Source organism: Gorilla gorilla, chromosome 11, assembly GCF_029281585.2.
Source record: "Gorilla gorilla gorilla isolate KB3781 chromosome 11, NHGRI_mGorGor1-v2.1_pri, whole genome shotgun sequence".
Lineage (NCBI taxonomy): Eukaryota > Metazoa > Chordata > Mammalia > Primates > Hominidae > Gorilla > Gorilla gorilla.
Genome location: NC_073235.2, coordinates 21,039,154 through 21,066,954, shown reverse-complemented (window position 1 = coordinate 21,066,954; position 27,801 = coordinate 21,039,154). Strand labels below are relative to the sequence as shown.

At 42.4% G+C, this 27,801-nt stretch overlaps 1 protein-coding gene across 6 annotated transcripts in view; it reads right to left on the bottom strand.

Annotated features, from left to right (window-relative positions):
• The window catches only part of CFAP221 (cilia and flagella associated protein 221), a 115,701-nt gene extending 95,830 nt beyond the window's left edge, over positions 1-19,871 (bottom strand). For 2 of the 6 annotated variants that reach the window (XM_019022704.4, XM_055380512.2), the window contains exons 1-6: positions 19,297-19,577; positions 17,798-17,983; positions 14,890-14,990; positions 4,152-4,238; positions 3,904-4,002; positions 1,828-1,928 (exon numbers count right to left, since the gene is read on the bottom strand). In XM_019022704.4, the coding sequence (XP_018878249.2) occupies positions 1,828-1,928; positions 3,904-4,002; positions 4,152-4,238; positions 14,890-14,990; positions 17,798-17,936 (527 nt within the window). In that variant the 5' untranslated portion in view covers positions 17,937-17,983; positions 19,297-19,577. Of the gene's footprint in view, positions 1-1,827; positions 1,929-3,903; positions 4,003-4,151; positions 4,239-14,889; positions 14,991-17,797; positions 17,984-19,071 lie in introns of those variants that run through there. The other 4 variants (XM_004031690.4, XM_055380511.2, XM_055380510.2 and 1 more) reach the window with 4 other exon arrangements.
• Positions 19,872-27,801: the final 7,930 nt, after the last annotated feature.

Here is a 27,801-nt window from a genome sequence, read left to right as displayed (position 1 = left end):
AAGATGGAGTCCATGCTCTCTGCTGCCATCACGCCTTTGCAGAGGCTCTTTCTCTGCCTGCGGTGCCATCCTCTTGTCCCCAGCCCATGGCATCCTTGGAGGATAACCCAGCTGTCACCTCCTGTATGAGTTGTTCTTAGCAACTGGAGTGATTAATTGATGACATGGTCCTATCCCCATTAGACTCTGAGGCCTCCAGAACTGGAGCCTTTATTTAGTCTTCTTTTCACCATGAGTGATATTCAAAATATCAACCCATCAGCACTTCACAGACAGCACTCAATCAGAGTGAATACTGTATAAAGCTGGAATCAGGTCCTGCAGATGTCCTCCTCCACTCCTAAATTGCTAGGTATTAACCCCTTAGTTGCTGCATCAATGGGGAGGAGGCAGGTGGGGGCAGAGGAGGGTCCAGGTAGGTGAGGTGGAGGGATAGGGGACTCAGGACAGTATATATTTTCCAACCAGTACAGAAGTATTTAAATATTTTAACAACTGGCATGGCCATTATACACTCAGCCCTCTGCATTTGAGGGTTCCATATCCATGGATTTAACCAACCACAGATCAAAAATATATGAAAAAGCAATGGATGGCTATCTCTGTACTGAACATGTATAGAATTTTGCCTTGTCATTATTCCCTAAACTATACAGTATGACAACTATTTACATAGTGTTTACATTGTATTAGCATTATAAGTAATCTAGAGATGATTTGAAGTATACAGGAGAATGTGCATAGGTTATATGTAAATACTATGCCATTTTATTTTTTATTTTTTAGAGGCAGGATCTCACTCTGTCACCCAGGCTGGAGTGTAGTGGTGTGATCACAGCCCATTGCAGCCTCAAACTCCTGGGCTCTAGCAATCCTCCTGCCTCAGCCTCCCAAGTAGCTGGGACTACAGGCACACACCACCATACCTGGCTAACTTCTAAATTTTTATTTTGTAGAGATGGGGTCTTTTTTGCTGTTCAGGCTGGTCTCAAAGTCCTGGGCTCAAGCCATCCTCTGCCTCGGCCTCCTACAGTGTTGGGATTACAAGCGTGAGCCACCAGGCCCACTCTATGCCATTTGACATAAGGGACTAGAGCATCCATGGACCCTGTGGGGGGTCCTGGAACCAATCAATCCTCTGTGGATATTGAAGGGCAACTGTATATCAATATCTATCAGCTCAATATCCATCTAGGGACAGACATTTAGTATTTACTGAAAGAACAAGACATTCCTTAAATTACATTGGAATCATTCACCAAAAAAAGGAGAGAATCTGAGCATTGGCTCCTATAGTGAAATTCTGTTGTCTTTGCCTTTGTCTCAAAAACAGATTGGTTAATGGATGGGTATATGAGGTCTGATAAGCCTCAGTCCTGGGGTTTTGCTTGAATGCCCCCAACCCCTCCACCCTCTCTAATCACCTCATCCCCAGGCTAATGTCTGGAGCTACTGGAGGCTGTCTTGCCCCCATGAAGGGGACCTGTTGAGAATGAAGCGCAAGATGGTGGAACTAAGATATGGGGAGAGTCAGGCTCCTGCAACCGGATTTAAATCCCTAGATCCAGAGGCACCCGAACATCCACCCGGACTGCACCTTTCAGTTAATTGACCCAATAAATTCCCTTTCTTGCTTATGATCTTTTGACGCATGTTTGGTTTTTGCTTTTGCTTTTTTTTTTTTTTTTGCCTTTTACAATGACAAGTCCAGTCTATTTCAGGTGGAAGGATGAACTTCCATTAGGAAAAATGAAAGTCTAAGGTTTTGTATGAGTATCTCTTAGTTTTTCACATCCTATACATTTTGTTGACATTTTGGTAACTCACCTTTCACCAAGTAGAACATTTGACAGATTTATAAATGAAGGAAAGTCTAGTGAGTTCATGACTGGATAGGCATGAATAGGAACAAGCAAAGTGTCATCTCCCTAAAATTAACCAGAAAAAGTCAAGTTTAACATTCTGAAGACTACAACTTTTAGACAAACTTGTAGATGCTTTATTTCTTATCTTGTTTTCATCGTTAAAAAATATTTCCTTAAGAAACTTCAGCACTTAACTACAACATTAGACATACTGAGTTTTCTTAGCCATAAACAAAGCGTAGAAAATTTTAAGTACTCTTTATCGAAATGATGTTCGCTATTATCCAAGGAAGCTAAAGATTATGACGCCTCATAGAGATATGAAGACAGTAATCTATCTGCTTCTATTTCAGAAAATTATAAAGAAACACAATCTTTAGTGGCCCAAGAAAAAGAGAAACCAGCACAGAATCATCTGATCCAGACAGCACAGAATATTGGCAAGAGGGCACAGAAACTTGCTTCTTGTCTCATATGACGTTAACCTTCAGAAGGACTTTTAACCTCTCCAGGCATAGTTTCTTTCTTTGCAAAATGGAGATAATCATATTTTTCCTTAAAGACATTTTAAAGAATTAAAGCAGATGATGGCATTAAAATGTCAAAAGTACTGCATAAAAGTGAGGTATTATTATTAGCATTATTTGGTAGTAACAGGAAATGTGTCCTGGCATTTTATACAACGCCTGTTCTAGGCATTCTTCTTCTGTTCAGTGCAGAATATTCCATCTGAAAGCAATATTCTGGTTTTGTTTTTATTTATTTATTTTTTTTTGAGATGGAGTCTCGCTTCGTTGCCCAGGCTGGAGTGCAGTGGTGCAACCTTGGCTCACCGCAACCTCCACCTCCTGGGTTCAAGTGATTCTCCTGCCTCAGCCTCCCGAGTAGCTGGGACTACAGGTGCATGCCACTAGGCCTGGCTAATTTTTTGTATTTTTAGTAGAGATGGGGTTTCACCATGTTGGCCAGGCTAGTCTTAAACTCCTGACCTCAGGTGATCCACCTGCCTCGGCCTCCCAAAGTGCAGGGATTACACACATGAGCCATCGCGCCTGGCCATTTTTATTTTTTTTTAATTGAAACTCCAAAAAATAATAATGGTCTACCATATTCTTAAGGAAATGTGCTTCTTGATCTAAAATACTATTGTGTGCATGTTGGGTCTACGGTTCTTTGCCTCCCCCTATGGAAATGCATCTCTAATATGACAAAGTGAGTTAGAGACAACACTATCAATTTATAAAAGTTAACTCTGCAAATTTTTATAACTTTTTTGGAAAGAAAAAGTGAAATGCTTTCACGGCAAGTCACCTTATTGTACAGATTGTAGGAAATTTGCTTGAAAAGAAAAAAAGTAGAAACTCATTTGTTACTAATGTATACTCTTCTGTTTTGGTTTTGAAACATCAATAATTTAGCTAACCTAACGGCTTCTCAAGCTGAAGACTGGGGTCTGGACTATAGAGCAAAGGGAGGGGCAGAGGGGACAGTTTTAAGAGAAGGAATGACAGCAGCTCTGGCTGGAGGCCAAAGGATGAATTAGGTGACCTAGGAAAGGCTCAGAAAAACTCAAAACAGTCCCCACCTCCCGGAACCACCCCCATCCCCTGCAGCAGGGCTGCCTCTGCAGACATTCCCAGGCATAGGCCAGTGGTTGGTGTTTATAATCATAACTTGGATGGTTGCTAATTTTTCAACCTAGCATTTAAGGGAGTATGTTGAAGTTATTTGAAAAGGCTTCGGCAACTGCCAGCACCACACGATAGATGAAGCTTTAGGCACAGGGCAGTGGGAAGCCTGCAGCAAACCGTGTCTCCTGACTCTGTCCAGGTCCTCTGCAGCCTAACACTTTCCCATCTTGGGCCATGTCACTGGGCAACAAGCTTTGCACGCCAGTCACACTGGTGACCTGGGGAACACCCGGTACTGGGCCAAGAAAGCTCTCAGTGGTCATTCCACCTCTCTTTCTGCCACCCTTGAGAATGTAAGTTTTAATCCACCATCAAAAAAAAAAAAAAATCAATTTTAAGAAACCTACCTTACAGTGAACACGGATGCAGTCATAATAGTATCGCCACTCATCTGGAGAAAATGTAAGGGTGACCGTGAGGGACAAGCCAGGGACCAGGTGGTGTTCCTGGAAGACAGGTGGGATCTTGTCGGGACAAGCCCCGGACTGCACAGAGAGCAGCACCGGGGGTGACAACACACCACACACCCACCCCACACAGGCCTGAGACGCAGACAACCACACCGTGGGAGAACAGGTAAACCAATGACGCTTACCTTTCTTACATAATTGATCTCAAAGTATTTGGTTTGCGGGGGTAAAATATGAACACTTGTGTCTTCATTGGAAACATTGACCAGATGCTGGGAGAGAAAAAGAAGTATTTAGAGGAAATACACGGCTTTATTTATTTGCATATTCACCTCATTTATGTAGACTTCATCTGTTCCTAAAAGAATTTGAGGAGATATCCTATATTTAACTTTTCAAAATATTTGAAATACATCATACACCATTTAAAGAATAATAAACATAACACACACCATTTCAAGAATTATAAAACGTGCCCCATGTCCCCACTTTCCCCCTTAGGAACAATACCTGCAGTACCCTTCCACCGCAGCCCGAGACTTAGCATCCTTTAGGGCCCCCTCCCCACAGTCCTGAATGTTACCGCAAGTGCTTTTTGTTTAATACAATTTAGTCCTGTGATTCAATCGAGCTAAGTCAGGCACCAATTCCTAAAGGTTCTCTAATTACATGCCACTGGTTTAGGGGCCCAGAGGACACTGAGACCATCAGAAAGTCAGGAAAAAGAACGTGACTAAGACAGCCTCCAATCCATGCCTGGGCAGATGAAAAGGAAGTCGAGGGTGGGAATTCTCTGACAGTGACAGGAGAAGGCCATCCCTGTGAGGCAGGATCATCTGGTGGATATGTCAGCTGGGTCTCTGAGGAAAGGTGTTTTTCCTTCCTTTGTTTGAAAGGGACACAAGAATTTTGAATTCTGGGGATCTGGGCTTTGCCTGGGCCAGGAGAAGGTTAAGAGACCTTTGGTTTCTGAAGTCTAGGCCAGATGCTGGGTCTGTCCCAGGGGCTTGGAAGTCCCATTGCTTGAGGCCTGACATTCTTCAATGCCCTAAATTAGACTTTAGACATTCTCTCCTGATGAGGGTACACTGTGTTTGCCTGTGTTTTTTTTTTGTTGTTGTTGTTGGTTTTTTGTTTTTTATTTTTGAGACAGGGTCTTTCTGTGTTGCTCGGGCTGCAGTGCAGTGGCACAATCATAGCTCACTGAAGCCTCAAACTCCTGGGTTCAAGCAAACCTCCTGCCTTTGCTCCTGAGTAGCTGGGTTTATAGGCATGCACCACCATGCCCAGCTAATTTTTATTTTTTATTTTTTGTAGAGATGGGGTCTCATTATGTTGTCAGGCTGGTCTCGAACTCCTGGGCTCAAAGGGTCTTCTCACGTTGGCCTCTGAAAGTGCTGGGATTACAGGTGTAAGCCACTGTGTCTGGTCATGCATATGTTTAAAAAGTTCTTATTTGTTACATGTGAACATTCTTAAAGCACTACAATTTTTGTGACCCTGTTTTGGTGTATCTTCCCTTTCTTACAAAACTTGTTAAAAGCCCAAACAAAAAGTTTCCCAGGCTTCTCTTGGCCTCCAAGGGGCCCTGCACATGGGCAGTCTTGGTGAAGATATGAGTTCCCAGGGGCCAGACCCATGAGAGCAGCCCTTTTGAGAGAGACTGGGAGGAGAGGTTTGCTGAGTCCATCACACTCAGAGTCCTGGGATGACAGAGCCCGCCTGAGGATGGAGAGGGGCCACTCAGCCCCAGGCCTGGAATCTTAACAAAGAGCTCCGTCCCCATGCTTCTCATTGGGGGAGGGCTGTGAAGTCCTCAAGCTGGAGTCCAGGAAGAGTGGAAGTGGAAGTGGTTCTATCATCTGTTATTACTTAAAAATAATTCAGTAAGAACACTGCAACAAACAAGGGTGCATAAGCTGGTTTTAATATGTACCCTGGGAGTGGTTAAGCTTAGAGGAAATCAGCAATCTGCACTCTAGGGGTGCTTTTTTTTTTTTTGAGACGGAGTCTTGCTCTGTTGCCCAGGCTGGAGTGCAGTGGTGCGATCTTCGCTCACTGCAGCCTCTGCCTCCCAGGTTCAAGTGATTCTCCTGGCCCAGCTAACTTTTGTATTTTTAGTAGAGACAGATGGGGTTTCACCATGTTGGTCAGGCTGGTCTCGAACTCCTGACCTCATGATCCACCCACCTCGGACTCCCAAAGTGCTGGGATTACAGGCGTAAGCCACCGTGCCTGGCTTCTAGGAGTGCTTTGTGAGCACTGAAGGATCCTAACCCAGCATCTACACTCCAGAGGCAGCCATCAGAGTGTTTCAATTATGCCACCTAAATCCATTCTGGAGAGTCTTCTATAGCAGCAGAAAGGATACTCAGAATCTATGGATTAACTAGAAATATTATCCAGGCATTTCCACTCTCAAACAAAAGGGGTATGAGAATCTGGTGAGTGCAAAAGACCGATATCCTTTAGAACGACATTCAAGGGCCCCAGACTCCCCTAGTCCCCCATGCTCTGCACTTTACTAAAGCATTCGGTCAGCCAGTTGTCATACCTGCTGCCATCAAAGCCTCCCCACTAGGAACTGCAGCTGGGACTTCGTGAGATTACAAACACAATGATCTTTTTGCCTGCTTGCTAGTAAGTGTTCATATGTGTTGCACAGTGTCTTCTCAGACCTGTTCGCTGCAGCAGACCACCTGTAGCAAGGCTGCTGAGGAGTGGACCTATGACTCCCACATGCTGTCAGGGTCAGACTCTCAATATCTGCCTGACAATTAGAAATAAGCTCACTGGCTTAGATCAGTTTCCAACAAGCGACATTATGGGCAGAAGACCAGAACAGAGATCTGTCCTCAAAGCTGGTGGGTTCACTCCATTTTTCCAGTATTCCTGAATGGTCCCAAGGAAAACAGGAACCTAAACTCCCAAGACTGGAGATCCAGCCAGCACCTATGGACAAATAAAGAGACTTGACCTTTCCTCCAACATGAGTATGTCAGAGCAAATCCAAATCTACCCACTACCCATTTGAACATGAAGGAGGCATGCTAGAATTCATGACATAATATCTATATTGTCAAGTGAGTAAAAAATTTGCAATAGGAGGGCTGGGCACAGTGGCTCACACCTGTAATCCCAGCACTTTGGGAGGTCAAGGCAGGTGGATCACCTGAGGTCAGGAGTTTGAGACCAGTCTGGCCAACATGGTAAAACTCCATCTCTACTAATAATACAAAAATAGCTGGGCGTGGTGGTGGGAGCCTGTAATCCCAGCTACTCGGGAGGCTGAGGCAGGAGAATCGCTTGAACCGGGAGGTGGAGGTTGCAGTGAGCTGAGATCGCGCCACTGCACTCCAGCCCTGGGTGACAAGAGTGAAACTCCGTCTCAAAAAAAAAAAAAAGAAAAAAAATTTAGCAATAAGAAAATACTAGATGATTTTCTTAGAGAATAAAACAACATAGATCCAATTTGTGATAATAAAAGATACATTATTTGACTATAGTTTCCCATGTCCACCTTTAAAAGATTCTTGAACTGGAATTGTTCATTTGGATCAACAGAGAAATAAGAAACAACAGACTCAAACAAAAGTGTAGATATTTAGTTAATAGGAGCTCAGAAACAGGAAGAAAATGTTCAGCTTCTGCTTAAGATCTGAAGTGAAATGGAGACTAGTGGAGACTGAAGGCCTGGACAGCTGGGTGCAGTGGCTCACACCTGTAGTCCCAGCTACTTGGGAGGCGGAGGTGGGAGGATCACTTGAGCCCAGGAGTTTGAGGCAGCAGTGAGCTGTGATCCACGTGGCGGATGGCAGAGAAGGCAGTCAGCAGACATAGTGATGGTTCAGGCAGGGATATTTCAACCAAATAATGCCTAAGACAATTCCAGGGGACATCGTGCCAATGAGCTTTTTCAGTGAACTTAAAACAACAACAAAACATGACAAATTACAGCAAAAATGAACAGCTTATTTTCTACACTTTAGAAAACAAAGTCAACATCCAAAAGACTGATTTCCAAAATAGGAAGATTTTATTAATTTTGCAGTTCTCAATTTTTGGTTGCAAATACTCATTGCTTCCCATAATCATCCATGTTCTTTGTCCTATCAAAGATTTGTCTGAGCCCAGGAAGACTGCAGAAGCCATTTTGTGCAATGTCCTTATTTCATGAAGACACAGTGACCTGGTACTGTCCATGCCACAGGGTGAGTGCAAGACCTGGGCCTAGAACCTGGTCTCCAGCTCTGGGCTAGGGCTCTTTCCACTACATCCTACCGTCTCATGGCTCAGCACATCTCAGTGCCCAGCCTGCATTTCCTGTCTTTTTTTTTATACTTTATCAGCAGATCAGCTTTATTTTTAGATCGTTATAAATAATATCCCTTCAGGGATAAAATGGCAGTCCTGCCTTTCCATTTATAACTAAAACTGGGGAAAATAATAATCATTCAAAGGAAAAACAAACCTTGGGAAAATGAATAAAGTGCTTAGAAAGTGTATGTTAAATTAATATGAAGAGTTTATTTGAAAACATAACAAAACACAAGTAATCCAGTGTTACCCTTAGGCAACATAAAATTGCCTAAAATCCTACCCTGTGTTTCAATTTTTGGTCAGTAGACCTCCTAGTCCCTCCGGAATCTCTGTTCCCCTGGGAGCTGACCTTCTGCTGGCCCAGGGGTCCCTGTTTCCTTGGTGCTGTCTCCACAGGGCACCATATTTGCTCCAAAGTGAAATTCAGCCCCTTCTAGAGTTTTTCAGAACCGCTTCCCACTCCACAAAAACCCCACAAAAACCATCAACCACACATAAAATAGTCATAAGTTTAACAGCCATTACTCAGGATTTATAGGAATTTCCCCAAGAGGGCTCACAGCTCTCTTCACCCCCAATCCCATGCTGCTTCAGGCTCCCTTCTGTGTCTCCTCGGGGGAGTCTATTCTCCTCCTTCTAGAAGGAACGGCAGAACCTGCCCTCCAGTGAAGTCTTGGCTTGGAGTGGGTCCCCACCCTTCAAACACAACCTTCAAACACAACACTTTGGCCTGCAAGTTCAGTGGCACAGCTTCTCAGAGAAGGTTCATACTTAACATAAGGGATCCGAGGACAAATTCAAGCAGCCTTATAAGTTCTTTAAAGTGTTTTATTTTAAAATGCATCTTGGTCATGCATTTACTCTAAAATTTTGCTCTATATTGCATTTCTCCAAAATGTAAGAGTAAAATTGATGCTCTAGAAAGACGTACTATGTTTATACTGTGGCTTCAATTCCCCCAACCCCACACACTGAGAAGCCAATGCGATTCATGGCCCTGATTTTGAGATGCAAGATCTTCAGGGTCTCTAAGGCTGTAATAGAATAGGTCTCTAATGTAAACTGATGTAAAAACAAATATCATTTGACAAAGCCAGAAGAAACTGTTCATTTATTTAAGATAAGACTTTTTAGGCTAACAATTTTGTTTTGGGCTGGCAATAGCAACACTGGTTGTCTTAAAGGAAAATTGATGGATTATTTACTTAATAATTTCCAGGACCAAATCACTCCACAAAGGTAAAAACAAATTTAAGGGGTCTTGGTTTTGAGAAAACCAGGGACCATTATTTCAAATTTTAAAGTAAATTGAAACACTGATTTCAACATGAATGCAAGCAAAATGTTTCAGATCCTTTAGCCAGATCTGGATTGATCTGAAATGTTAATGAACAATTTATTTGTGGTTTTAAATACACATTCAGTCATTCCATTCTTGGGCAATTTGCATAGTTTGCTGTAGCAAAACCAAGATAAAAGCAGTTGTTGGATTTTCCACCTTGTTTGGCAAGAATTTCAAGGTAACTGCCTTAAGCTTCCGCTTCACTTTGCCGTGGAAACAGGTGGCTGGCTCTCCCAAGATTTCCAAGAATGTTATTAAGATGAAATCACTTTACTTTTATCTATTTGTTTGATTTAATGTCTGATCGAAGCAGTATGACCACCTAGACTTTACATTGTATTTACTTGGAATTAATGAGCCTCTGCCACTCTTCTAATAACCTCACAACTCTTACAATAAAGTGAGTTCCACATCCTTCACTCACAGGGGCTTGTTGGGTGCCTTCTGCATGTCAGGCACTGCACAAGGTGCTGGGGAAGCAGCAATATGAAAGACAGACATGGTCTCCATTCCGCAGCAGAATGACGCCGAGCTGAGGCTTCATATCTTTTTCAATAACTAAACCATACTCCCTTGCTCCCCACGAATTCTCAGTGGGGGTGAAATTACCCACAAGGGAAGGAAGTGAAAACTGATTCTTGGGAGGACAAAGGAATCTTAGACATTGTGATGGCTACAACCTTCCAAAGCTCAATCCTACCTGACAAAATCTTATTCCTTAGTATTTAGTTTCTCTCATTCATGTCTCCCTAAGGGATGCTAATGAAAGAAAAGGTTGAGAACCACATTATCCTCTAAAATTCCACTAAGTTGATCTTCCTCAAATGCATCATAACCCTGCTCAAAAATACTTCCTTAACTTCCTGCTGCTTTCTGAATCACATGCACATTCCTTACGTTGATATTCTTGTCCCAACCCACATGTCCCACCTTCTCCATTACCCGCTCCAAAGCCCTATCATCCAGGCAAACCAGCCTCCAAATATGCCGTTTGTTGGCTCAACTCAAGCCCCTGCATGTCTTTCTCTGGGCCCCGAATCCCTTCTCCCCACTTCCTACTTGGCTTTTGCACTACCTCCAATGGCCTCTCCTCCACACGCCTCCAACACCCTCCTACAGAGGTGAAACAGTGCCTTTTCTCCACAGAACATTTTCTTTGGACTTCTTCATGCCACCTTGCTTGCCTGTTCTCATGTTTGAGTTATTTGGTGGTTTTGAAACACTTTCTGCTACTTGGAAAACTCCTTGATTTTATTTATCTTAGCATTTCCCATAATGCTTCAACACTTTGTTTGGCATGTAATGGGGACTCTCACCAACTGTGGGTGAAATTAAACAGAAGAAAATCCTTAACTCTATTAGAAACAAGGTAACATCAACCAGAGAGTACAACTTCGTTAGAGATAACAAAATAATACGCTGTTTCTTATCTATTTATTTCTTTCTTATTAAAGAAAGAAATATTTCTATTTACTTCTTATTAAAGAAAGAAATATTTCTATTTATTTCTTATCAAGAAAGAAATATTTCTATTTATTTCTTATCAAAAAAGAAATATTTCTATTTATTTCTCATAAAGAAATAAATATTTCTATTTATTTCTCATAAAGAAATAAATATTTCTATTTATTTCTCATAAAGAAATAAATATTTCTATTTATTTCTCATAAAGAAATAAATATTTCTATTTATTTCTCATAAAGAAATAAATATTTCTATTTATTTCTCATAAAGAAATAAATATTTCTATTTATTTCTTACTAAAGAAATAAATATTTCTATTTATTTCTTACTAAAGAAATAAATATTTCTATTTATTTCTTACTAAAGAAAGAAATATTTCTATTTATTTCTTACTAAAGAAAGAAATATTTCTATTTATTTCTTATGAAAGAAAAATATTTCTATTTATTTCTTATGAAAGAAAGAAATATTTCTATTTATTTCTTATGAAAGAAAGAAATATTTCTATTTATTTCTTATGAAAGAAAGAAATATTTCTATTTATTTCTTATGAAAGAAAGAAATATTTCTATTTATTTCTTATGAAAGAAAGAAATATTTCTATTTATTTCTTATTAAAGAAATATTTCTATTTATTTCTTATGAAAGAAATATTTCTATTTATTTCTTATTAAAGAAATAAATATTTCTATTTATTTCCTATGAAAGAAATAAATAGTAAAGTGTACAATAATATGATTAAAATTATGAGGAGGCTAAAATATTTTTAAGTTTAGTAACATTATTGGAATCACTAACATTATACTAAGCAAAAAAAAAAAAAAAAAAAAAGGCCAGTTTTAAAAAGCTATGTTGTGACCCAAAAGTGTTATGTTGTTAATTTTTTTGGTATAGCAACTTTTAACTTACCAGTTCATTATTAACTCTAATAGTTGCCATCATTTAAAAAATGTCAATATTTCTTGAAACTACAGGACCCTTAGCAAGCTAATTATAACTATGTAATTCTGAGGAAAGTCTATTTTAAGGAAGGTGAGCCCTCCTCTTCCGAACCCACACAGGTGGAAAATATCCTAGGGCTAGTGACAAAAGTTACGAAACATTTATTATAAAAAAGAATTGTGACTTAATATTCTTAAGGTTGCAATATTCCCCAAATTGATCTACAGATTCAATGCAATTCCCATCAAAAACCCAAAAGTATTCTTGCAGAAATTGAAAAGCTGATCCTAAAATTCATTTGGAATTGCAAGGAACCCAGAATAGCCAACATGGTCTTGAAAAAGAACAAAACTGGAGGACTCGCACTTCCTGATTTCAAAATTTACCACCAGCTACAGTAATTAAGGGCGGTACTTCCATCAATGTAGGCATACAGGTCAATGGAGTAGAACCAGGGGTTCAGAAATAAACTCTTACATTTACAGTAAATTGATTTTCAGCAAGAGGGCCAAGACCATTCAATGGGGAAAGAATAGTCCTTTCAACAAATAATGGTAGAACATGCAAAAGATTGAAGTTGAACCCCTACCTCACATAATACATAAAAATTAACTCAAAATAAACTATAGGTCTAAATATGAAAGCTAAAACTATAAAACTCTTAGAAGAAAACACAGGAGTAAGTCTCTATGACTTTGTTAGTTGTTTCTTTAATACCCTAAATTTGTGGTATGGCAGCCACAGGAAGCTAACAAACCATATAACCCAATAATGCTCCTCCTATGTATATCTCCAAGGGAATGGTAAATATGTCCACAAAAGCAAGCCCATGAATGTTCACAGCAGCATCATTCATGATAGCCCCAATGTGGAAACAATCCAACATCCATCAGCTGATAAGTGGATAAAGCAAATGTGATCTATCCACACAATGGAATGCTGTTCAGCCATAAAAGGGGATAAAGTACTGCTACATGCTATGACTTGGATAAGCCTGGAAAACACTATGCTAAGTGAAAGAAGTCAGTCACAAGAGACCAGGTATTGTATGATTGTGTTCATATGAAATGTCCAGGAAGAGGCAAATCTATAGACAGAAACTGGATGAGTGATTGCCTAGGGTGGGAGTGGGATGGGAATAGGGGATAAGGAGTGACTGAAAGTGGGTGTGCGGTTTCTTCTTCAAGTGATAAAAATGTTCTCAACTTAGATTGTGGCAATGGTTGCACAACTCTGAGAATACACTAAAAATTATTGAATTGTATACATACTGTAAATGGGTAAATTTATGGTAATAAATGATCACTCAATAAAGCAGTAAGAAAAGAAAGAAAGCATAAGGAGGAAGTAATAAAATTTTATCTTAGCCTTTGGCATATATTTCATTTATAAACAATTAGTAATTATGAATCATAATTATTTTAGATCTATTCTACCACAGCATAGACAGCAAACCTTATAACCAGGAACAGTAGGCTTCAAAATGAATCATTAACTTTGGTCTTTGATGCTGTGTTGTAAGAAATGTGACCTTGGAGGTTGATGGGTGAAGTTCCTAATAAGAGTTTCAAATCCTAATCCTTTTCCTAAGAGGAAATACTTGGCACCTAACAGGTTCCCCTACTCATCTATTCTCGCTACTCACTTAATTGTATAAGGATTCATGGAAACTGTGTTCTCCTCTGTTATTTGGGGTCTTCCTGACGGAAATTTCCTTCCTGATAGCTTTACTATTTGTCAGTTTCCTCCAGTGTTTTGCCTCACTCTAAACAATCGAACGTGATAGAACTTTCTTAAAATAATCTACCTTAAGATACGGCTTCTAAGAATGCGTACATCTAAAAGTAGTCTTGTGGTGGCTGGAGACAGGGCCACAGGAAGGACATCACACACAAAGGCAGAGTCTCAGAGGGTGCATGTGCAAAGAGCCCACCTCCGCCCCTCCCCAACAACACATGGGGCCAGTTTGGCCTGGATCTAGGGCCGAACTGGAGTAGTTCTGAGAAGTTCTGCCAGGCATGACTAGGGGATCATGGTGAAGTCACTGAGGTTCAGGTCCATTTACGCACAGGATGCTTAGGTGGGACGCTGAAGTAAGGCAGAGCCCACCCTAGTCAACATCCAGGTCAATGAAGGGGACCCAGCAAGGGTTGGGCCTCAGTGTGGCTCTGTGCTACACAGCAGTTGCTATAGGCTTTGGCTACTTTGCAGTCCAGCCCTTCGGCTGTTTCTTCAGGAGCCTGTTCAGTGGGGCTGACCCCTGCCTCCCTGGACCTAGACAGATTCTCTCTGGCCAGAGTGACTGATTAGGCATGGGCATCTGACCCAAGCAGGTAAAAGGAAGCCCTGGCTGGAGCTTCGTAGGAAAGGGACACCCCTCTTCCTGGTGCTACAGGACTGGAGCAAAAGTGATCTGGAGAAAGGCAGCCCAGGAGCCAAATTCTGCCTCTGACACTTAGCAGCTCTGTGTCCTTGAATAAATTGTTTAACCTGTTGGAATTTCTGTTTCCTCATCTATATATATAATGAGAGCAATAATGCAGCCTCCACAGAGCTAGCATAAGGATTAAATTAAATCATGTAAATCATGAAGCACAGCACCTGGCCCTATGAGTCACTCAGCAATGACACCTATCTGGAAAGAGTGCAAGGGGAGCCTTTGGCAAGAGGAAAGTAACTTGTCCAAGACATTGATGCAACCTTAAAGTTTCTCATCATAGAACTACCTTTCTGGCCCAATTTACTCTTGCACTACGGCTGATTATGCTGTGCTTTAGATAAGTGAATAATATAAATTCAGAAAGTTTTTGTCACTTCATTATGATGATTAATTATCCCATTTAAAAAGTACCTACCAGAATCTGTTGGTGTTGTTTTTCTACTTGATAGCCTCCAAAATGTATTATGCCAGGTCTTGCCTGTATGACCTTATTATTCACAAGTTTTGCATAAACCTCTATAAAAACAATGTAGATAAGCACATCATGAGACATCAAAGAAAATATTAAATTAAAGTTGATCCTTATTAACATAGCTTTCTTTAATTTAGGGCATTTTAAGCATATGAAAATTGCAGACGTTGGATCCAGCTGTCAACAAGACTAATTATCTGTTCTAAATAAACTGAACTCCTTCTCCCTCTCTATTTTTAAACATCACTTGGGAGATACTATCATTACAATACAAAGTCAGGTAGATTGTCTGTTACCTAGTAAAAGAATTTGCTCTTCACACATTTTGTACACATCTTTGTCATAAATCACCAGCTCATAAAGAGCACATGGCCTGTCTTTGCTCTGCCTAGCACTGAGATTACTTATTGCATAATGAATACCCAGCTCAAAGTATCCAAACACCGCACACTTAATTTTATTACTATGTATTTAACTTTTATTATTTGATTTCCTCTGATTAGAATTACAATGTGATGTGGAGTAATATTAAAACTTAAAGCTCTGAAAAGTTATCATTCGGAACAGTAAGTCTCAAACTGCTTTTGGTGTCATGTGAATGTCCCTTTTAAACGGCTGAGCTCACAAAAGTGTCCAGGTCTATGAAAATTTTCCCAGCTCTTTATTTAGGAGCAGATGTGTGGAGAAGGTGCTGAGAACCCACTCTACGTAAGTGCTTTGTGCCAGGCAGTGCTATGCATACATTTGTTTATAATCCTCACTCCAGCCCTTTGAGGTAGGTATTATTTCTACTTTACAGATGAAGGAGATAAGACTTAGCAAGGTTAAGAAACTTGCCCACAGCTGGTAATCAAAAATAAAAGGTAGGCATGGTGGCTCACACTTGTAATCCCAGCATTTTGGGAGGCTGAGACAGGAGGATCGCTTGAGCCCAGGAGTTAGAGACCAGCCTGGGCAACACAGTGAGACCATGTCTCTGCAAAAAATTTTAAAATTAGCTGGGTGTGGTAGTGTGCGCTTGTGATCCCAGCTACATGGGAGGCTGAGGTGCAAGGATCACTTGAGCCCAGAAGATCGAGGCTGCAGTGAGCTGTGATTATACCACTGCTCTCCAGCCTGGACAACAGAACAACACCGTCTCAAAAAAACAAAAAACAAACAAACAAAAAAATCAACCCCAGGTCTGTCTGATTCCAACCAATAATCTGCCTTCCTCATGAATGTACTGCCCACCTTCTTACAAATAATATTTGACTTTGACTGCATCCAAATCTTATGAGGCACAGACACCTTCACCCCATCCCTTTGATCATCATAATTCTAGGATACATCTGAAGTGGGTGTGAAACATTTGATGTTTTTTTCTTCTCACCAGGTGAGCTGTCACTGTCATCCACTTGGGCCAAACTGAACAGCTACAATGGGTTAAGGCTGGTGTGGTAGGGGAACTGACGATCTCTGTAGGTTATTACTTGGTCATTTTTAAGCACTGAAATTACCATATTCCGTAATTTTAAAATTTATTTATATTTATTTTTATTGATCAATTATCTTTTTTTGAGAGGGAGGGAGTCTCGCTCTGTTGCCCAGACTGGAGTGCAGTGGCGCCATCTTGGCTCACTGCAACCTCCGCCTCCTGGGTTCAAGTGATTGTCCTGCCTCAGCCTCCCAAGTAGCTGAGATTACAGGCGCCTGCCACCACACCCAGCTAATTTTTGTATTTTAGTAGAGTTGGGGTTTCACCATGTTGTTCAGGCTGGTCTCAAACTCCTGACCTCAAATGATCCAACCGCCTTGGCCTCGCAAAGTGCTGGGATTATAGGAGTCAGCCACCGCACCTGGCCTATTCTATGATTTTTTTAATGTTGAAAGATTTTATTTTAGATCCACGAAGTAGATATAAAACTGGCATTTGTCTTCTAATGCCCAGAAATGGTCAAGTATATCAATTTTCACTTGACAAGTTCTACAGTGACAAAAGAAGCATATCCAAATACAGTATTATGTCCTCACATTTGAGATGGGCTTTAAAAGATGAGTGGTGGGTAACCAAGCATGTTAAGAGCTAGACCCAGGGCTCTGGTGGCTGAACACCAGCTCTCCACTTACCAGGTGTGCCATGTTGGGGAAATAATGTGGTCTCTTTGAGTTTCACCTTCTCCAAGAGTAAAACGTAAATAGATCCTACCTCATGATGTATTGTTGTGTGGATCGAATGGGAAAAATGTAGGCAAAATGATTATCCTTTTCCATAATATCTATAGGATTTCCCAGGCTTTCCAGACACAGGATATGTACATGAAAAGGCAAAAAGGTCTAAAATGCCTGTGGTCCGAAGGACAGGAAGGAACCTCATGTAGCCAGAGCTGGAAATGAGTGGGGCATGGCGATGGGGATGGTGCTGGGTGGACAGGTTCAGATCAGACAGTGAAGGGGGCCAAGCAAAGGAATTGTGACTTTATTCTGTATGCAAGGGGGACTGTTGGGAGTTTGAGCAGATTAGGCATAAAAGCCAGCCAGGATTTTAGAAAGCAAACTGACAGGAGGAGAATGTGGTGGGGGAGGAGTCCCAGCGGCCCGCTGAACATGAGAAACAAGATAAGGGGAGCAGATAGGAAAGACATTAGAAGAAGTAGAAGCAACAGAACTTGATTAATTTACATACCCCACAAAAACCTATCAGTTAAGCAGATGGATCTAAATAGAACTACTGTTCTTAGTAATAAAAATTAGCATAAGCCTATAAAATGATATAGATAAATCAGCACTAAAAGTCCCATTATGCTCTCTGGACTTTGGCTCGCCTGGGAAGATGTGAGTTGTAAAGCAAATCTGTCTTCTAGCCACTTACTTGATTCTAGGAGGTGATTAGGTACTTCTTTTCTTTTTTTCGGCTCCTCCACTAGGTTCTTCAAGAGATGGGGTGATGCATTATTAAAGGGTTCTTTAGCATTCTTTAGTCCTCTGCTGGGGGTTTTCACCGCTGCCATTTTATCATGAAAAATGGAGTCTTCTTTTTAGAGCCAAAGGTCATGTCCTGGGGAGGAAAGAACAGCAGTATAATCATCCATGAGAAACCACACACATTTTTTTCTCTTTCTTTGATAAATGTACCTCGTCTCTGTGTGGTTTACTGTGGTTCATGCCCTCCCTGGCTCTCCTCTCTGCGGGCCACTCCATTCCCACACATGGCTGTCCCATTAATCTTCTTACATAACCCATCGCAACCCAATGTCATGCCATTGCTCCAAACCCTTCTGTGGTCCTTGATTTTCCCCAGGAGCTTTTCCTGAAATGTACTTCTGAGATGCTTCTTGAGCTCATTGCAGGGGCCCGAGAAGGGAAAAATAAAGGCTCTCAGTCAAACAAGTTTGGAAAGTATTGATGTAAACAGTTAAATAAGACTTCCAAATAAGACTCTTCTTTCAGAGATTTCTCCAAATGAGTTTCTTAGAGTATTTGACTATGGAAGCCTTTAACATTTGGAGGCACTGTTTACAGGACACTGGCATTTCAGAGTCACCCTCCTCCATCCCTCTGCTAACAGGGTGATGAGGAGGTGGTGAAACCTACGGCCAGCCAGGTGCCAGACATGAGGGTATTCCAGCTCTGTGGATCTTGATTCATGTCGAACCCTGTGTCCGACTTGCCCTCCCTTAACACACTCATTTTAAGTTCCACTTTCTTCATGAAGTTCACAGTGATCCCAACACACTTTAACATTCTTTAGCAATCACTGCTTCTATTACTCATTTGGTGTTAATAATTTATAACCCTGTAACAACATTTTACAAATCTCACATTCCCTTATATATTGCACAACTAAATCTCTTAACTTGGGGCCCTTGTGCAGGCCATGGGGCTGGTCGGTGAAGCCTCTGAAATGGAATGTTAATTAGTGTGGATCTTTGTGTGTTTTTTCGGTTTTGTTTTTTCTGGAGAAGACCCATAGCTTCGGACTCCCGAGACGGACAACATCAAGGGACACGCAGTGAATCTATGAAGGGAGGCGCTTAACAATAACTTTCAGAAAGAAGTTCTCCCCTCCCCTCCCCTCCCCTCTTCTCCCCTCCCCTCGCACCACCTCTCATAGCATCGCTGAAGGCTGCATGGCCCCATCCTCACCTGCTTCCCTTCCCTCCAGCCCTTCAACGCCAGCCCTAGGATCAGCCTGCAGCCCGTCTCCTCCCGGAGCCTCACATCCCCTGTGCTTCAGGCAGGCCCAGGAGCCAGGCGGTCTCCACGCCGCCCACACGCCGGCTCGCCCACCGCCCCGGTAGGCCTGGCTCCGGGTCTCACCGCCGCACCCTCGTTCCCTCGCCCCATTCTCTACCGGGCAGGCCCTCTCACCCCGGCCAAGCGCCTCCTCCCCTCCGCGACCTTTCATTCCACTCCTGCTAAGGGTCAGGGTCGCCCCAGGCCCGCGCACCGCTCCCCCCACCATCCTCATGTCACCCTCTGGGCCCGACTCTCCTCGGACCCAAGCCGCGGCCGACTTGCGGCTGGACAACACCCGGGGCTCGGTCGCCTCAGCAGCTAGGCTGCGGCGCCCCAGCGGCCGACCCTGGGCCACCCGGGCCCCAGGTCCCTGGCCGCTCACCCTGGAGGTGGTTCCCAGGCCGGATTCGGCCGGCGCAGGCGCCCGCTCGGAGCGTCGCCATGACGACGCGGACGCGCTCCCAGGGCAGGCGGCCGGGCGCGACCAAACGCCCCAGGGCGGGGGAGCCGGGCTGCTGCGGGCCACGACCGGAGGCGGCGGGTGATTCCTGAGAGCTCGGAGCAGTTTGCCGGGCCTGGTCAAGAATAGACAGCGCGACCTTATGGCATGGGATACGAATGGATTCCCGAGGGGACATGAGAAAGTTGGAAACACCACACACTGGAACCCTTCAAGAGCGGAGCGCGGGAGAGAAGACGGACGGGGCGGAGCCGCCCGAGCCAGTGGGCGGGGCTTCACCTGACAGGCATCACTCATGACGCCCACTTTCTTGTAGTTTGTTTTACATTTTCTGTTACGGTAAATTTCAAACATACACAAAGGCAGACCGAATGGTAAAATAGATCTTCAACACCTAGCTGCAACGATGATCAAATCCTAGCCAATCCTGTTTCATCCGTATCTTTCCCTGACTCCTTGTATTATTTTGAAGAAAATCCCACATATTTCATCCATAAATATTTCAAAATATACCTCCAAAAGATAAGGATTCTTAAAAAAACCACAATACCTTAAAAATTATAATTTATTAACATCTTCAAATTATGTCATGTCATATTTATTTTTAGAGTTTGAATCAGAATTCAAATACAATTTGCAAATTGGAATAGATTGATGTGTCTTTTAGGTCTCTTTTCATCAACAGATTCCTCTTTCATCTCTTTTTTAGTTGTTACACTTTATTCATTGAAGAAACTGTTTCTGTCCTTGATACTGATATTTAGGGGTTGTAAACATGAAACCGTGCCCGCTCCTCTGACCTCCTGCCCTGTCCATTCCACCCTGCTCATCCATGAATATTATTTTTTTTCAAAGACAGCTCAAGCTTCTCTTTTCCCAGGAACTGTCCTTGCCTCACTCCCTCCTTGTGTGGCTTTGATACTTGCTTGATGTTACTTATAGCTTCATGTTGACGAGAGGCTATAGTAAGAGTCCAGTGAGGGTACCTGTCTTGCCTACATTGCCACTTGTGCTGGATGCGTATATTCCCTCCCTGCTCTTTCCCAATGGGAAATGTTCATTTTTTCCATCTTCCCATTCTCCAATTCCTCTCTGTCCCCTACCATTATTACTTACTAAAAATCTCCCCATCTTTCAAGGCTAGCTCTAGATAAGGTCTCCTCTCCTCCCCACCCTCCTTCTAACCCACCAGTCCAGAAAGACTCCCTCCTCTGGGCTTCCATAACCCTTTGTTCCACTATCTTTATATTGCACCCAACATGATTCATGTCTGTGACTTAAACTGCAGAATTCTTGGGGGAGGGAACTGTACCTTGTCTTAGGATCTCCCAGAGCCCTTGACATAGTTTTTTTTTTTTTTTCTTGAGACAGAGTTTTGCCTTGTTGCCCAGGCTGGAATGCAATGGCCCAATCTTGGCTCACTGCAACCTCTGCCTCCCGGGCTCAAGAGACTCTCTTGCCTCAGCCTCCCGAGTAGCTGGGATTATAGGCGCCCGCCACCACGACCAGCTAATTGTTTGCATTTTTAGTAGAGACGGGGTTTCGCCTTGTTGGCCAGGCTGGTCTCAAACTCCTGACCTCAGGTGATCCACCGGCCTCGGCTCCCAAAGTGCTGGGATTACAGGCATGAGCCACGGCGCCCGGCCACCTTGACACAGTTCTTTGTCCATACTGATTACTCAGTAACTGTTGGCCAAGGGGGTGTAACAATTCATTTGTTTATAGAGTAGGTTGCTTTAGTTCTTTCTGTTTCGTTGGTACAAAGCTGTAGATTTCAGAACAGGTACTATGCTTCCCACAGTCCCAGACCTCTCCATCCAGCACAAATCATGAGATATTTGTTTTCATATACTTCTTTATTTTTAATTTTTTATAGGGGTGGGGGTCTTGCTGTGTTACCAAGGCTTGGTTTGAAATCCTGGCCGCAAGCAATTTTTCTGTCTTAGACTCCATATGCTTTTTAATGGATATTGGGTAACACTTTTTAATTGGTACTTAACTTTTTTAAGAAAAATCACCAAAGTTCCTATTATATATATGGATAACCCATAGGTCTCTATATAAGCAGTAAACCCATTTGAATTTTATAGTGTAGTGGACACTGCTGGTTGCCTCCTTCCACTTTCTTTCTAATGGAACCACAGCTTTCCTGAAGTTTCTCCCCAGTCCCCAATTCTAACAGTAGACCTTGATTAATCTAGGCCAGGCCAGGCGTGGTGGCTCATGCCTGTAATCCCCAGCATTTTGGGATACTGAGGTGGGAGGATCACTTGAGCCCAGGAGTTTGAGAGGAGGCAGGGCAACATAGTGAAACCTCATCTCTACAAAAAATTTTATAAATTAGCCCAATGTGGTGGCTCACACCTGTAGTTTCAGCTACACAGGAGGCTGAGGTGGGATGATTGCTTGAGCACAGAAGTTGGAGGCTGCAGTGAGCTATGATCATGACACTGCACTCTAGCCTGGGTGACAGAGACCCTGTCTCAAAACAACACAAAACAATGCAATCCAGGCCAAGTATGGAATTCCTGATCCCCTTGCCGACATTGCCCATGATTTAGTTAGGGTTGGATATGTAGCCCCATTCTGGCCACAGGGACAGGAAAAGGATTCTGGGGACCTCTGGAAAAGACTTTCTTTCTCCTAAGAAGATATACATAGATACAATATCTTTCTTCTTCTTGACTTCTTAGTGTCAGGAAATGATCCCAGAACTGCAGCTGCCATCAGAGGCCATGAGGGGCCCAAGTGTTAAAGAGGTGACAAGGACAGGAGAACAAGGAGACAGAGAGACCCTGGGGCTGGATGATGTCATTTCACTTCTATTTGTTTGGTCCTTGCATTCCGTTTTCTCTTTCTTCCCACTGAAAACAACTGACATATAATGACTTCTGGACACTTACTTCTCAAGATGTAAACTGTGGCACAGGAGCTTGTTAGGAATGCAGAGTTTTGGGCTATACCAAACTTTGGTTCAGGCTACTGGACCAAAACCTGCATTTTAATAAGATGCCCCAGAAGATTCATAGGCACATTAAAGTTTGAGAATCATTAAACTGATGGAGCCCTACAATTATAGCTATATTAGATAATCAATTATTTGATCCATTTATTTATGTGGTCCACATTTATTTCACTTAGAATTTACAATGAGTGGAACACAAAGGTGTCCCAGCATCTGCCATATGAGTGCAATAACACAAGCGTGATAAAAGGCTTGGAAGCTATAAGCTTCAGTAGTACATGGGGAGCCGTTAATTTCCTTGCTTAAAACTCCTTGGTGGCTTCAAATTGTACAGAAGAGAAAATTCAATATCCTTAACACTCTTTCCCCGCCACCCAACAGAAACAGGGTCTCGCTCTGTTGCCCAGGCTGGAGTGCAGTGGCGCCATCATAGCTCACTACAGCCTTGAACTCCTGGGCTCAGGTGAGCCTCCCAGAATAGCTAGGACTATAGGTGCATGATACCATGCCTGGCTAATTTTTTTTTTAACTTTTTGTACAGACAGAGTCTCACTATGTTGCCCAGGCTGGTCTTGAACTCCTGGACTTAAGTGATCCTGCCTTAGCTTCCCAATATGCTAGGATTATAAGTGCAAGCCACAGTGGCTGGCAAAAAAATCCTTAACAGTCTTTTAGGGCTTTGTAGGACCTGGCTGCTGGCCCCTTGATTCGCCTCCTCCTCGCCCTGCTTCATTGTGTTCCCCCACCTCCCCTTTGCCTGGTATAGAGAGTGAAAGCTGGCTGCAAATTCTTTGCCACTGCTCCCATGAAGAGGTGGGGTCCCTGTCCCCTCCCCTTGAGTCTGGGTGGGTCTATGACTGCTTTAACTGCCCAGTGGCGTCCTACCTGAATTCTTGACACCAGAATTTGTGAGATATAATAAAATGATGTTGTTTCATGCCTTTGAGTTTTGGGATAGTAGGTTATTCTGTAGCAATAAATAACCAGAAACTTGGCTGATTCCTACTCAGCCTAAGGGTTTCTTCCTCAGTGGGGCTTTTCCTGGCTTTCTTTCTGTATCAGGTCCTGCACCTTGGTGCTGTCTCCAGTACTGTGTTCTTTCCCTTCATAGCTGTCTTAGTCTATTCTGGCTGCTGTAGCAAAACCCCTTAGACTGGGTTCCTTACAAACAACAGAAATGTATTTCTCATGGTTCTGCAGGCTGGGAAGTCCAAGATCAAGGCACCAGCACATTTAGTGTCTGCTGAGGGACCACTTTCTGGTTCATAGATGGAGACTTCTGGCTGTGTCCTCACGTGGCGGAAGGGGTAAATGAGCTCCCTTAGGCCTGTTTCATAAGCCCATTTCACTTATGCCAGTTTCATTCAGCCCATTCACGAGGGCTTCACCTTCATAATCTAACACGTTCCAAAAGGCTCAACTTCTGAATACCATCACCTTGTGGGTTAGGTTTCAACAAAGGAATTTTGGGAGACCCATTCAGACCATAGCTGCTGGGTTTACCTCTTTGACATCTGCCTTCTTGGACTATAAGTTCAGTGAAGGCTGACTAGTTCCCCACAGTGTATGCAGTGCCTTGCACACTACCTGGCACATCCTGGGACCTCAAAAATATTTGTAGAAGTAACTAATTAATGAGTTATGCCAAGTGATTTCTAAAGTTTAAATTATACATATCTTTGGAATATGGGTAATATAGTCATGTGGTTCAAAATTCAAGAAGTGAAAAATCTCTCTCCTTCTTCTGCCTTTTGCCATCAAGTTCTCTCTCCCGGAGGTAACTCATGTTACCAGATCTGAATTTATCTTTACAGGAATATATTATACATATCAAAGCAATTGTGTGTATGCTTATATTTGTAAGAAGTTTATCTCTTGTTTATTTTATTTATATATTTTTGAGACAGAGTCTTCTTTGTCGCCCAGGCTGGAGTGCAATGGTGTGATCATGGCTCACTGCAGCCTTGACTTCCCAGGCTCAGGTGATTCTCTTGCTTCAGCCTTTTGAGTAGCTGGGACCACAGGCATGCACCACCATGCCTGCATAATTTTTTTGTAGAGACAAGGTTTGGTCATGTTGCCCAGGCTGGTCTGGAACTCCTGGGCTCAAGTGTTGAGGGAGGCCGAGGTAGGGATTACAGGTGTGAGCCACCGTGCCTGGCCTTACCCATTGTTTAAAAAGCCCAAATTGCTTACTTTTCTGTCTCCCTTTTCTTCACTTAAAAATATATCTGAATGATTATACCATATCTGTACATGAAGTACCTCCTCGTTCTTTTTTATAACTACGTAACATTCCATATTTCTTTAACTAGTTCCCCATTGTTGGATATTTAGGTTGTTCCTGAACTTTTGCTATTATAAGCAATGTTTTAATTATTTTTATAGATGTGTACATCACTTCTACAGACACATATATATCCATTCATATACATATGAGTATATCTGTAGGAAAAGTTTCCAAAGTTGAATTGCTAAGTCAAAAAATCTGTGCATTTGTAATATTGATAACTATTGCTAAATTGTCTTGCATGGGTGTTGTATTAATTTCTACTCCTATTTGTAATGCATAGGAGTGCTTGTTTCTTTACAGCCTTGCTGAGTATATTATAAAACTTTTACATTTTCGTCAATCTGATGGTAAAAAATTGTATTTCAGTGAGGTTTTATTTTGCATTTCTCTAATGATGAGCATGTTTTCATATGTTTAGGAGACATTTGTGTTTTCTTTTCTGTAAAGCCATGTCCCTTACCCGTTTTTCCATTTGGCTTTTGGTCTTTTTCTTATTGAGTTGTTGGAACTCTTTATATATAGAAACATTCATCTTTTGTTCTGTGATAACTGTCATAAAATTTTTTCCCAGTTTGTCATTTGACTGTGCTGTTAATAGGTTTTACCTTTCAGAATTAAAAATTATGTTGTATTTATTATCTATTGCTCCATAACATATTACTCCAAAACTTAGTGATTTGAAACAACTATAATCCTTTATCTTTTCTTATGTTTTTTCTGGGATGGAAATTTAGACAAGACACAGCGGAGATGGTTTGTTTCTGCTCCATGGATGTTTGGGGCGCCAGGTGGAAAATATGAAACCTGGAAGATAGAATCTTCTAAAGTCATCATAGAGGCAAAGGAAATTTTTTCCCTTTCCCCTTTGAAGGTTTGGGTCTGAAATATACAGGCAATAGAAAGATTAAGAGGAGAAAAAGCATGCCAATTTATTTACATGCACTGAGGTATCACAAGAAAGTGAGTACCCAATAACCCAATGAGGTCTAGAAGCTCAGATAGTATTTTGAGTTATAAAAAGAGAATTAAAGGCTCCTGGGAGATGCTGGTGACAAACTATTGGAGGGTGAGGGGAGGAAATGCACTGTGAGCAAAGGTTATCTTATTGTGCAGATAAGGTCTCTCAGGTAACAGCCATCAAAAGAATAGGTGATTGCCTGTGGTAATCTCTGTCTTGGGAAGATATCAGACCCTCATTCTTCTTTAGGCAGATAAAGGGGCTTCAGAGAAAAACCTTTGCTTGCATCTGCTGTTTACTTTACTATCATAGATAAATATAAATTTCCTTTATAAAAGGACAGCTTTCAGAACTATTCCTATCTGCAGTTCTCTAAATAATCAACTTGAAATATGCCAAAAAAGGATGTTCTGGGGTGGCATATTCTGACTGCCCACAGCATCATCTGGTGGTTGATACTAAAGCTGTCAGCTGGGAGCCGGACAACACAGTCATATGTGGCCAGACTCCCTCACAACCTGGCCGCAGGTCCCAGTGGCAAGTGTCCCAGGAGAGAGCCAGGCTTAAGCTGTATTCCCTTCTAGGACCTAGCCTTAGAAGTCAGTCATACAGCATCACATCCACCTCATCCATTAGCTGAGGTAGTTATGAATGCCCAACCAGTTCTAAGAAGAGGAAACATAGACTACCTTTGGATGAAGGAGTGTCAACATCTTTTTTTTTTTTTGAGACGGAGTCTCTGTTGCCCAGGCTGAAGTGCAGTGGCATGATCTTGGCTCATTGCAACCTCTGTCTCCCTGGTTCAAGCGATTTTCCTGCCTCAGCCTCCCAAGTAGCTGGGACTACAGGTGTGTGCTGCCACACCAGCTAATTTTTGTATTTTGGATAGAGACGGGGTTTCACCATGTTGGCTAGGCTAGTCTCGAACTCCTGACCTCAGGTGATCAGCCCGCCTTGGCTTCCCAAAGTGCTGAGACTACAGGTGTGAGCCATACTGCGCCCAACCGAGTGTCAACATTTTTGAGAGAATACCACAGTCTGTTCTTCTGGAGGTAATTGTGGATGTGAAGCTGCAGAACTGCTGTAGCCACCTGGCCACCATCCTGGTGTTATCCAACTCCAAGGAGGGCAGAGCCAAGAGAACCATAGGCAAACAGAGGCTGGTCCATGCATGAGTCCACCCTGAAACAGGCTGTGTCTGCACTCTCGTTATGTGAGCAAGAAACAACTTAATTGCTGTTTCAGCCAGTTTGAGTGAGGACTATTGAAACTAGATTTGTCTGCTGTCAACATTCTTGTCTTTGTTTCAAAGGCCTTATCAGGCAGAAATGTGGGGAGTCTCTGGGAGGTGGGGGTACACCTGACCTTTCTTTGCTCCATCCAGTGAAGATAAGGCCTTGGGAAGACTAGTAACAGTGTCTTTCAGGCATGGTTCTTATTTGCTCTCTTTTATTTGATCTGTGTTAATTATAATAATTTATATAAATATTCAAAAGGATGCTGACAAATGGAGGAGAGAAATAAGAAAAGTAAAGAAAAGCCTGCTTTCCTGAGAAAGCCAGTCCACATTTCCAGAGTGTAAACAGCGAGTCTGGGCCATAGAAACCTCATTAAAATGTTAGTGTTATACCTTTGTACTTCTGGACTGAATAGGAAATCATGCTTGTCCCATTGTTTATGGCTCATCAATAATACATTAGCTCAGCTCCCAGTAAAGCTGACATTCATGAGAGGACAGATCGTTTTGTTTGGTTTATTCAACACCGCAACAGGGCAGAGCAAGTTTATTGCACTTGTGTAGTCATGTGGTGAAGACCTTAGACCCAGACACGCAGGGGTAGCCAATTTCTCACTTCCTTCCCAGAGCTCTCCTTCCCCCTCACCGCCCCGTACCCTCACTCTTGGCCCCAAATCAGCCCCTTCAGCTCAAAGATCACTTCACCACAAAGCCTTCCCTAAGT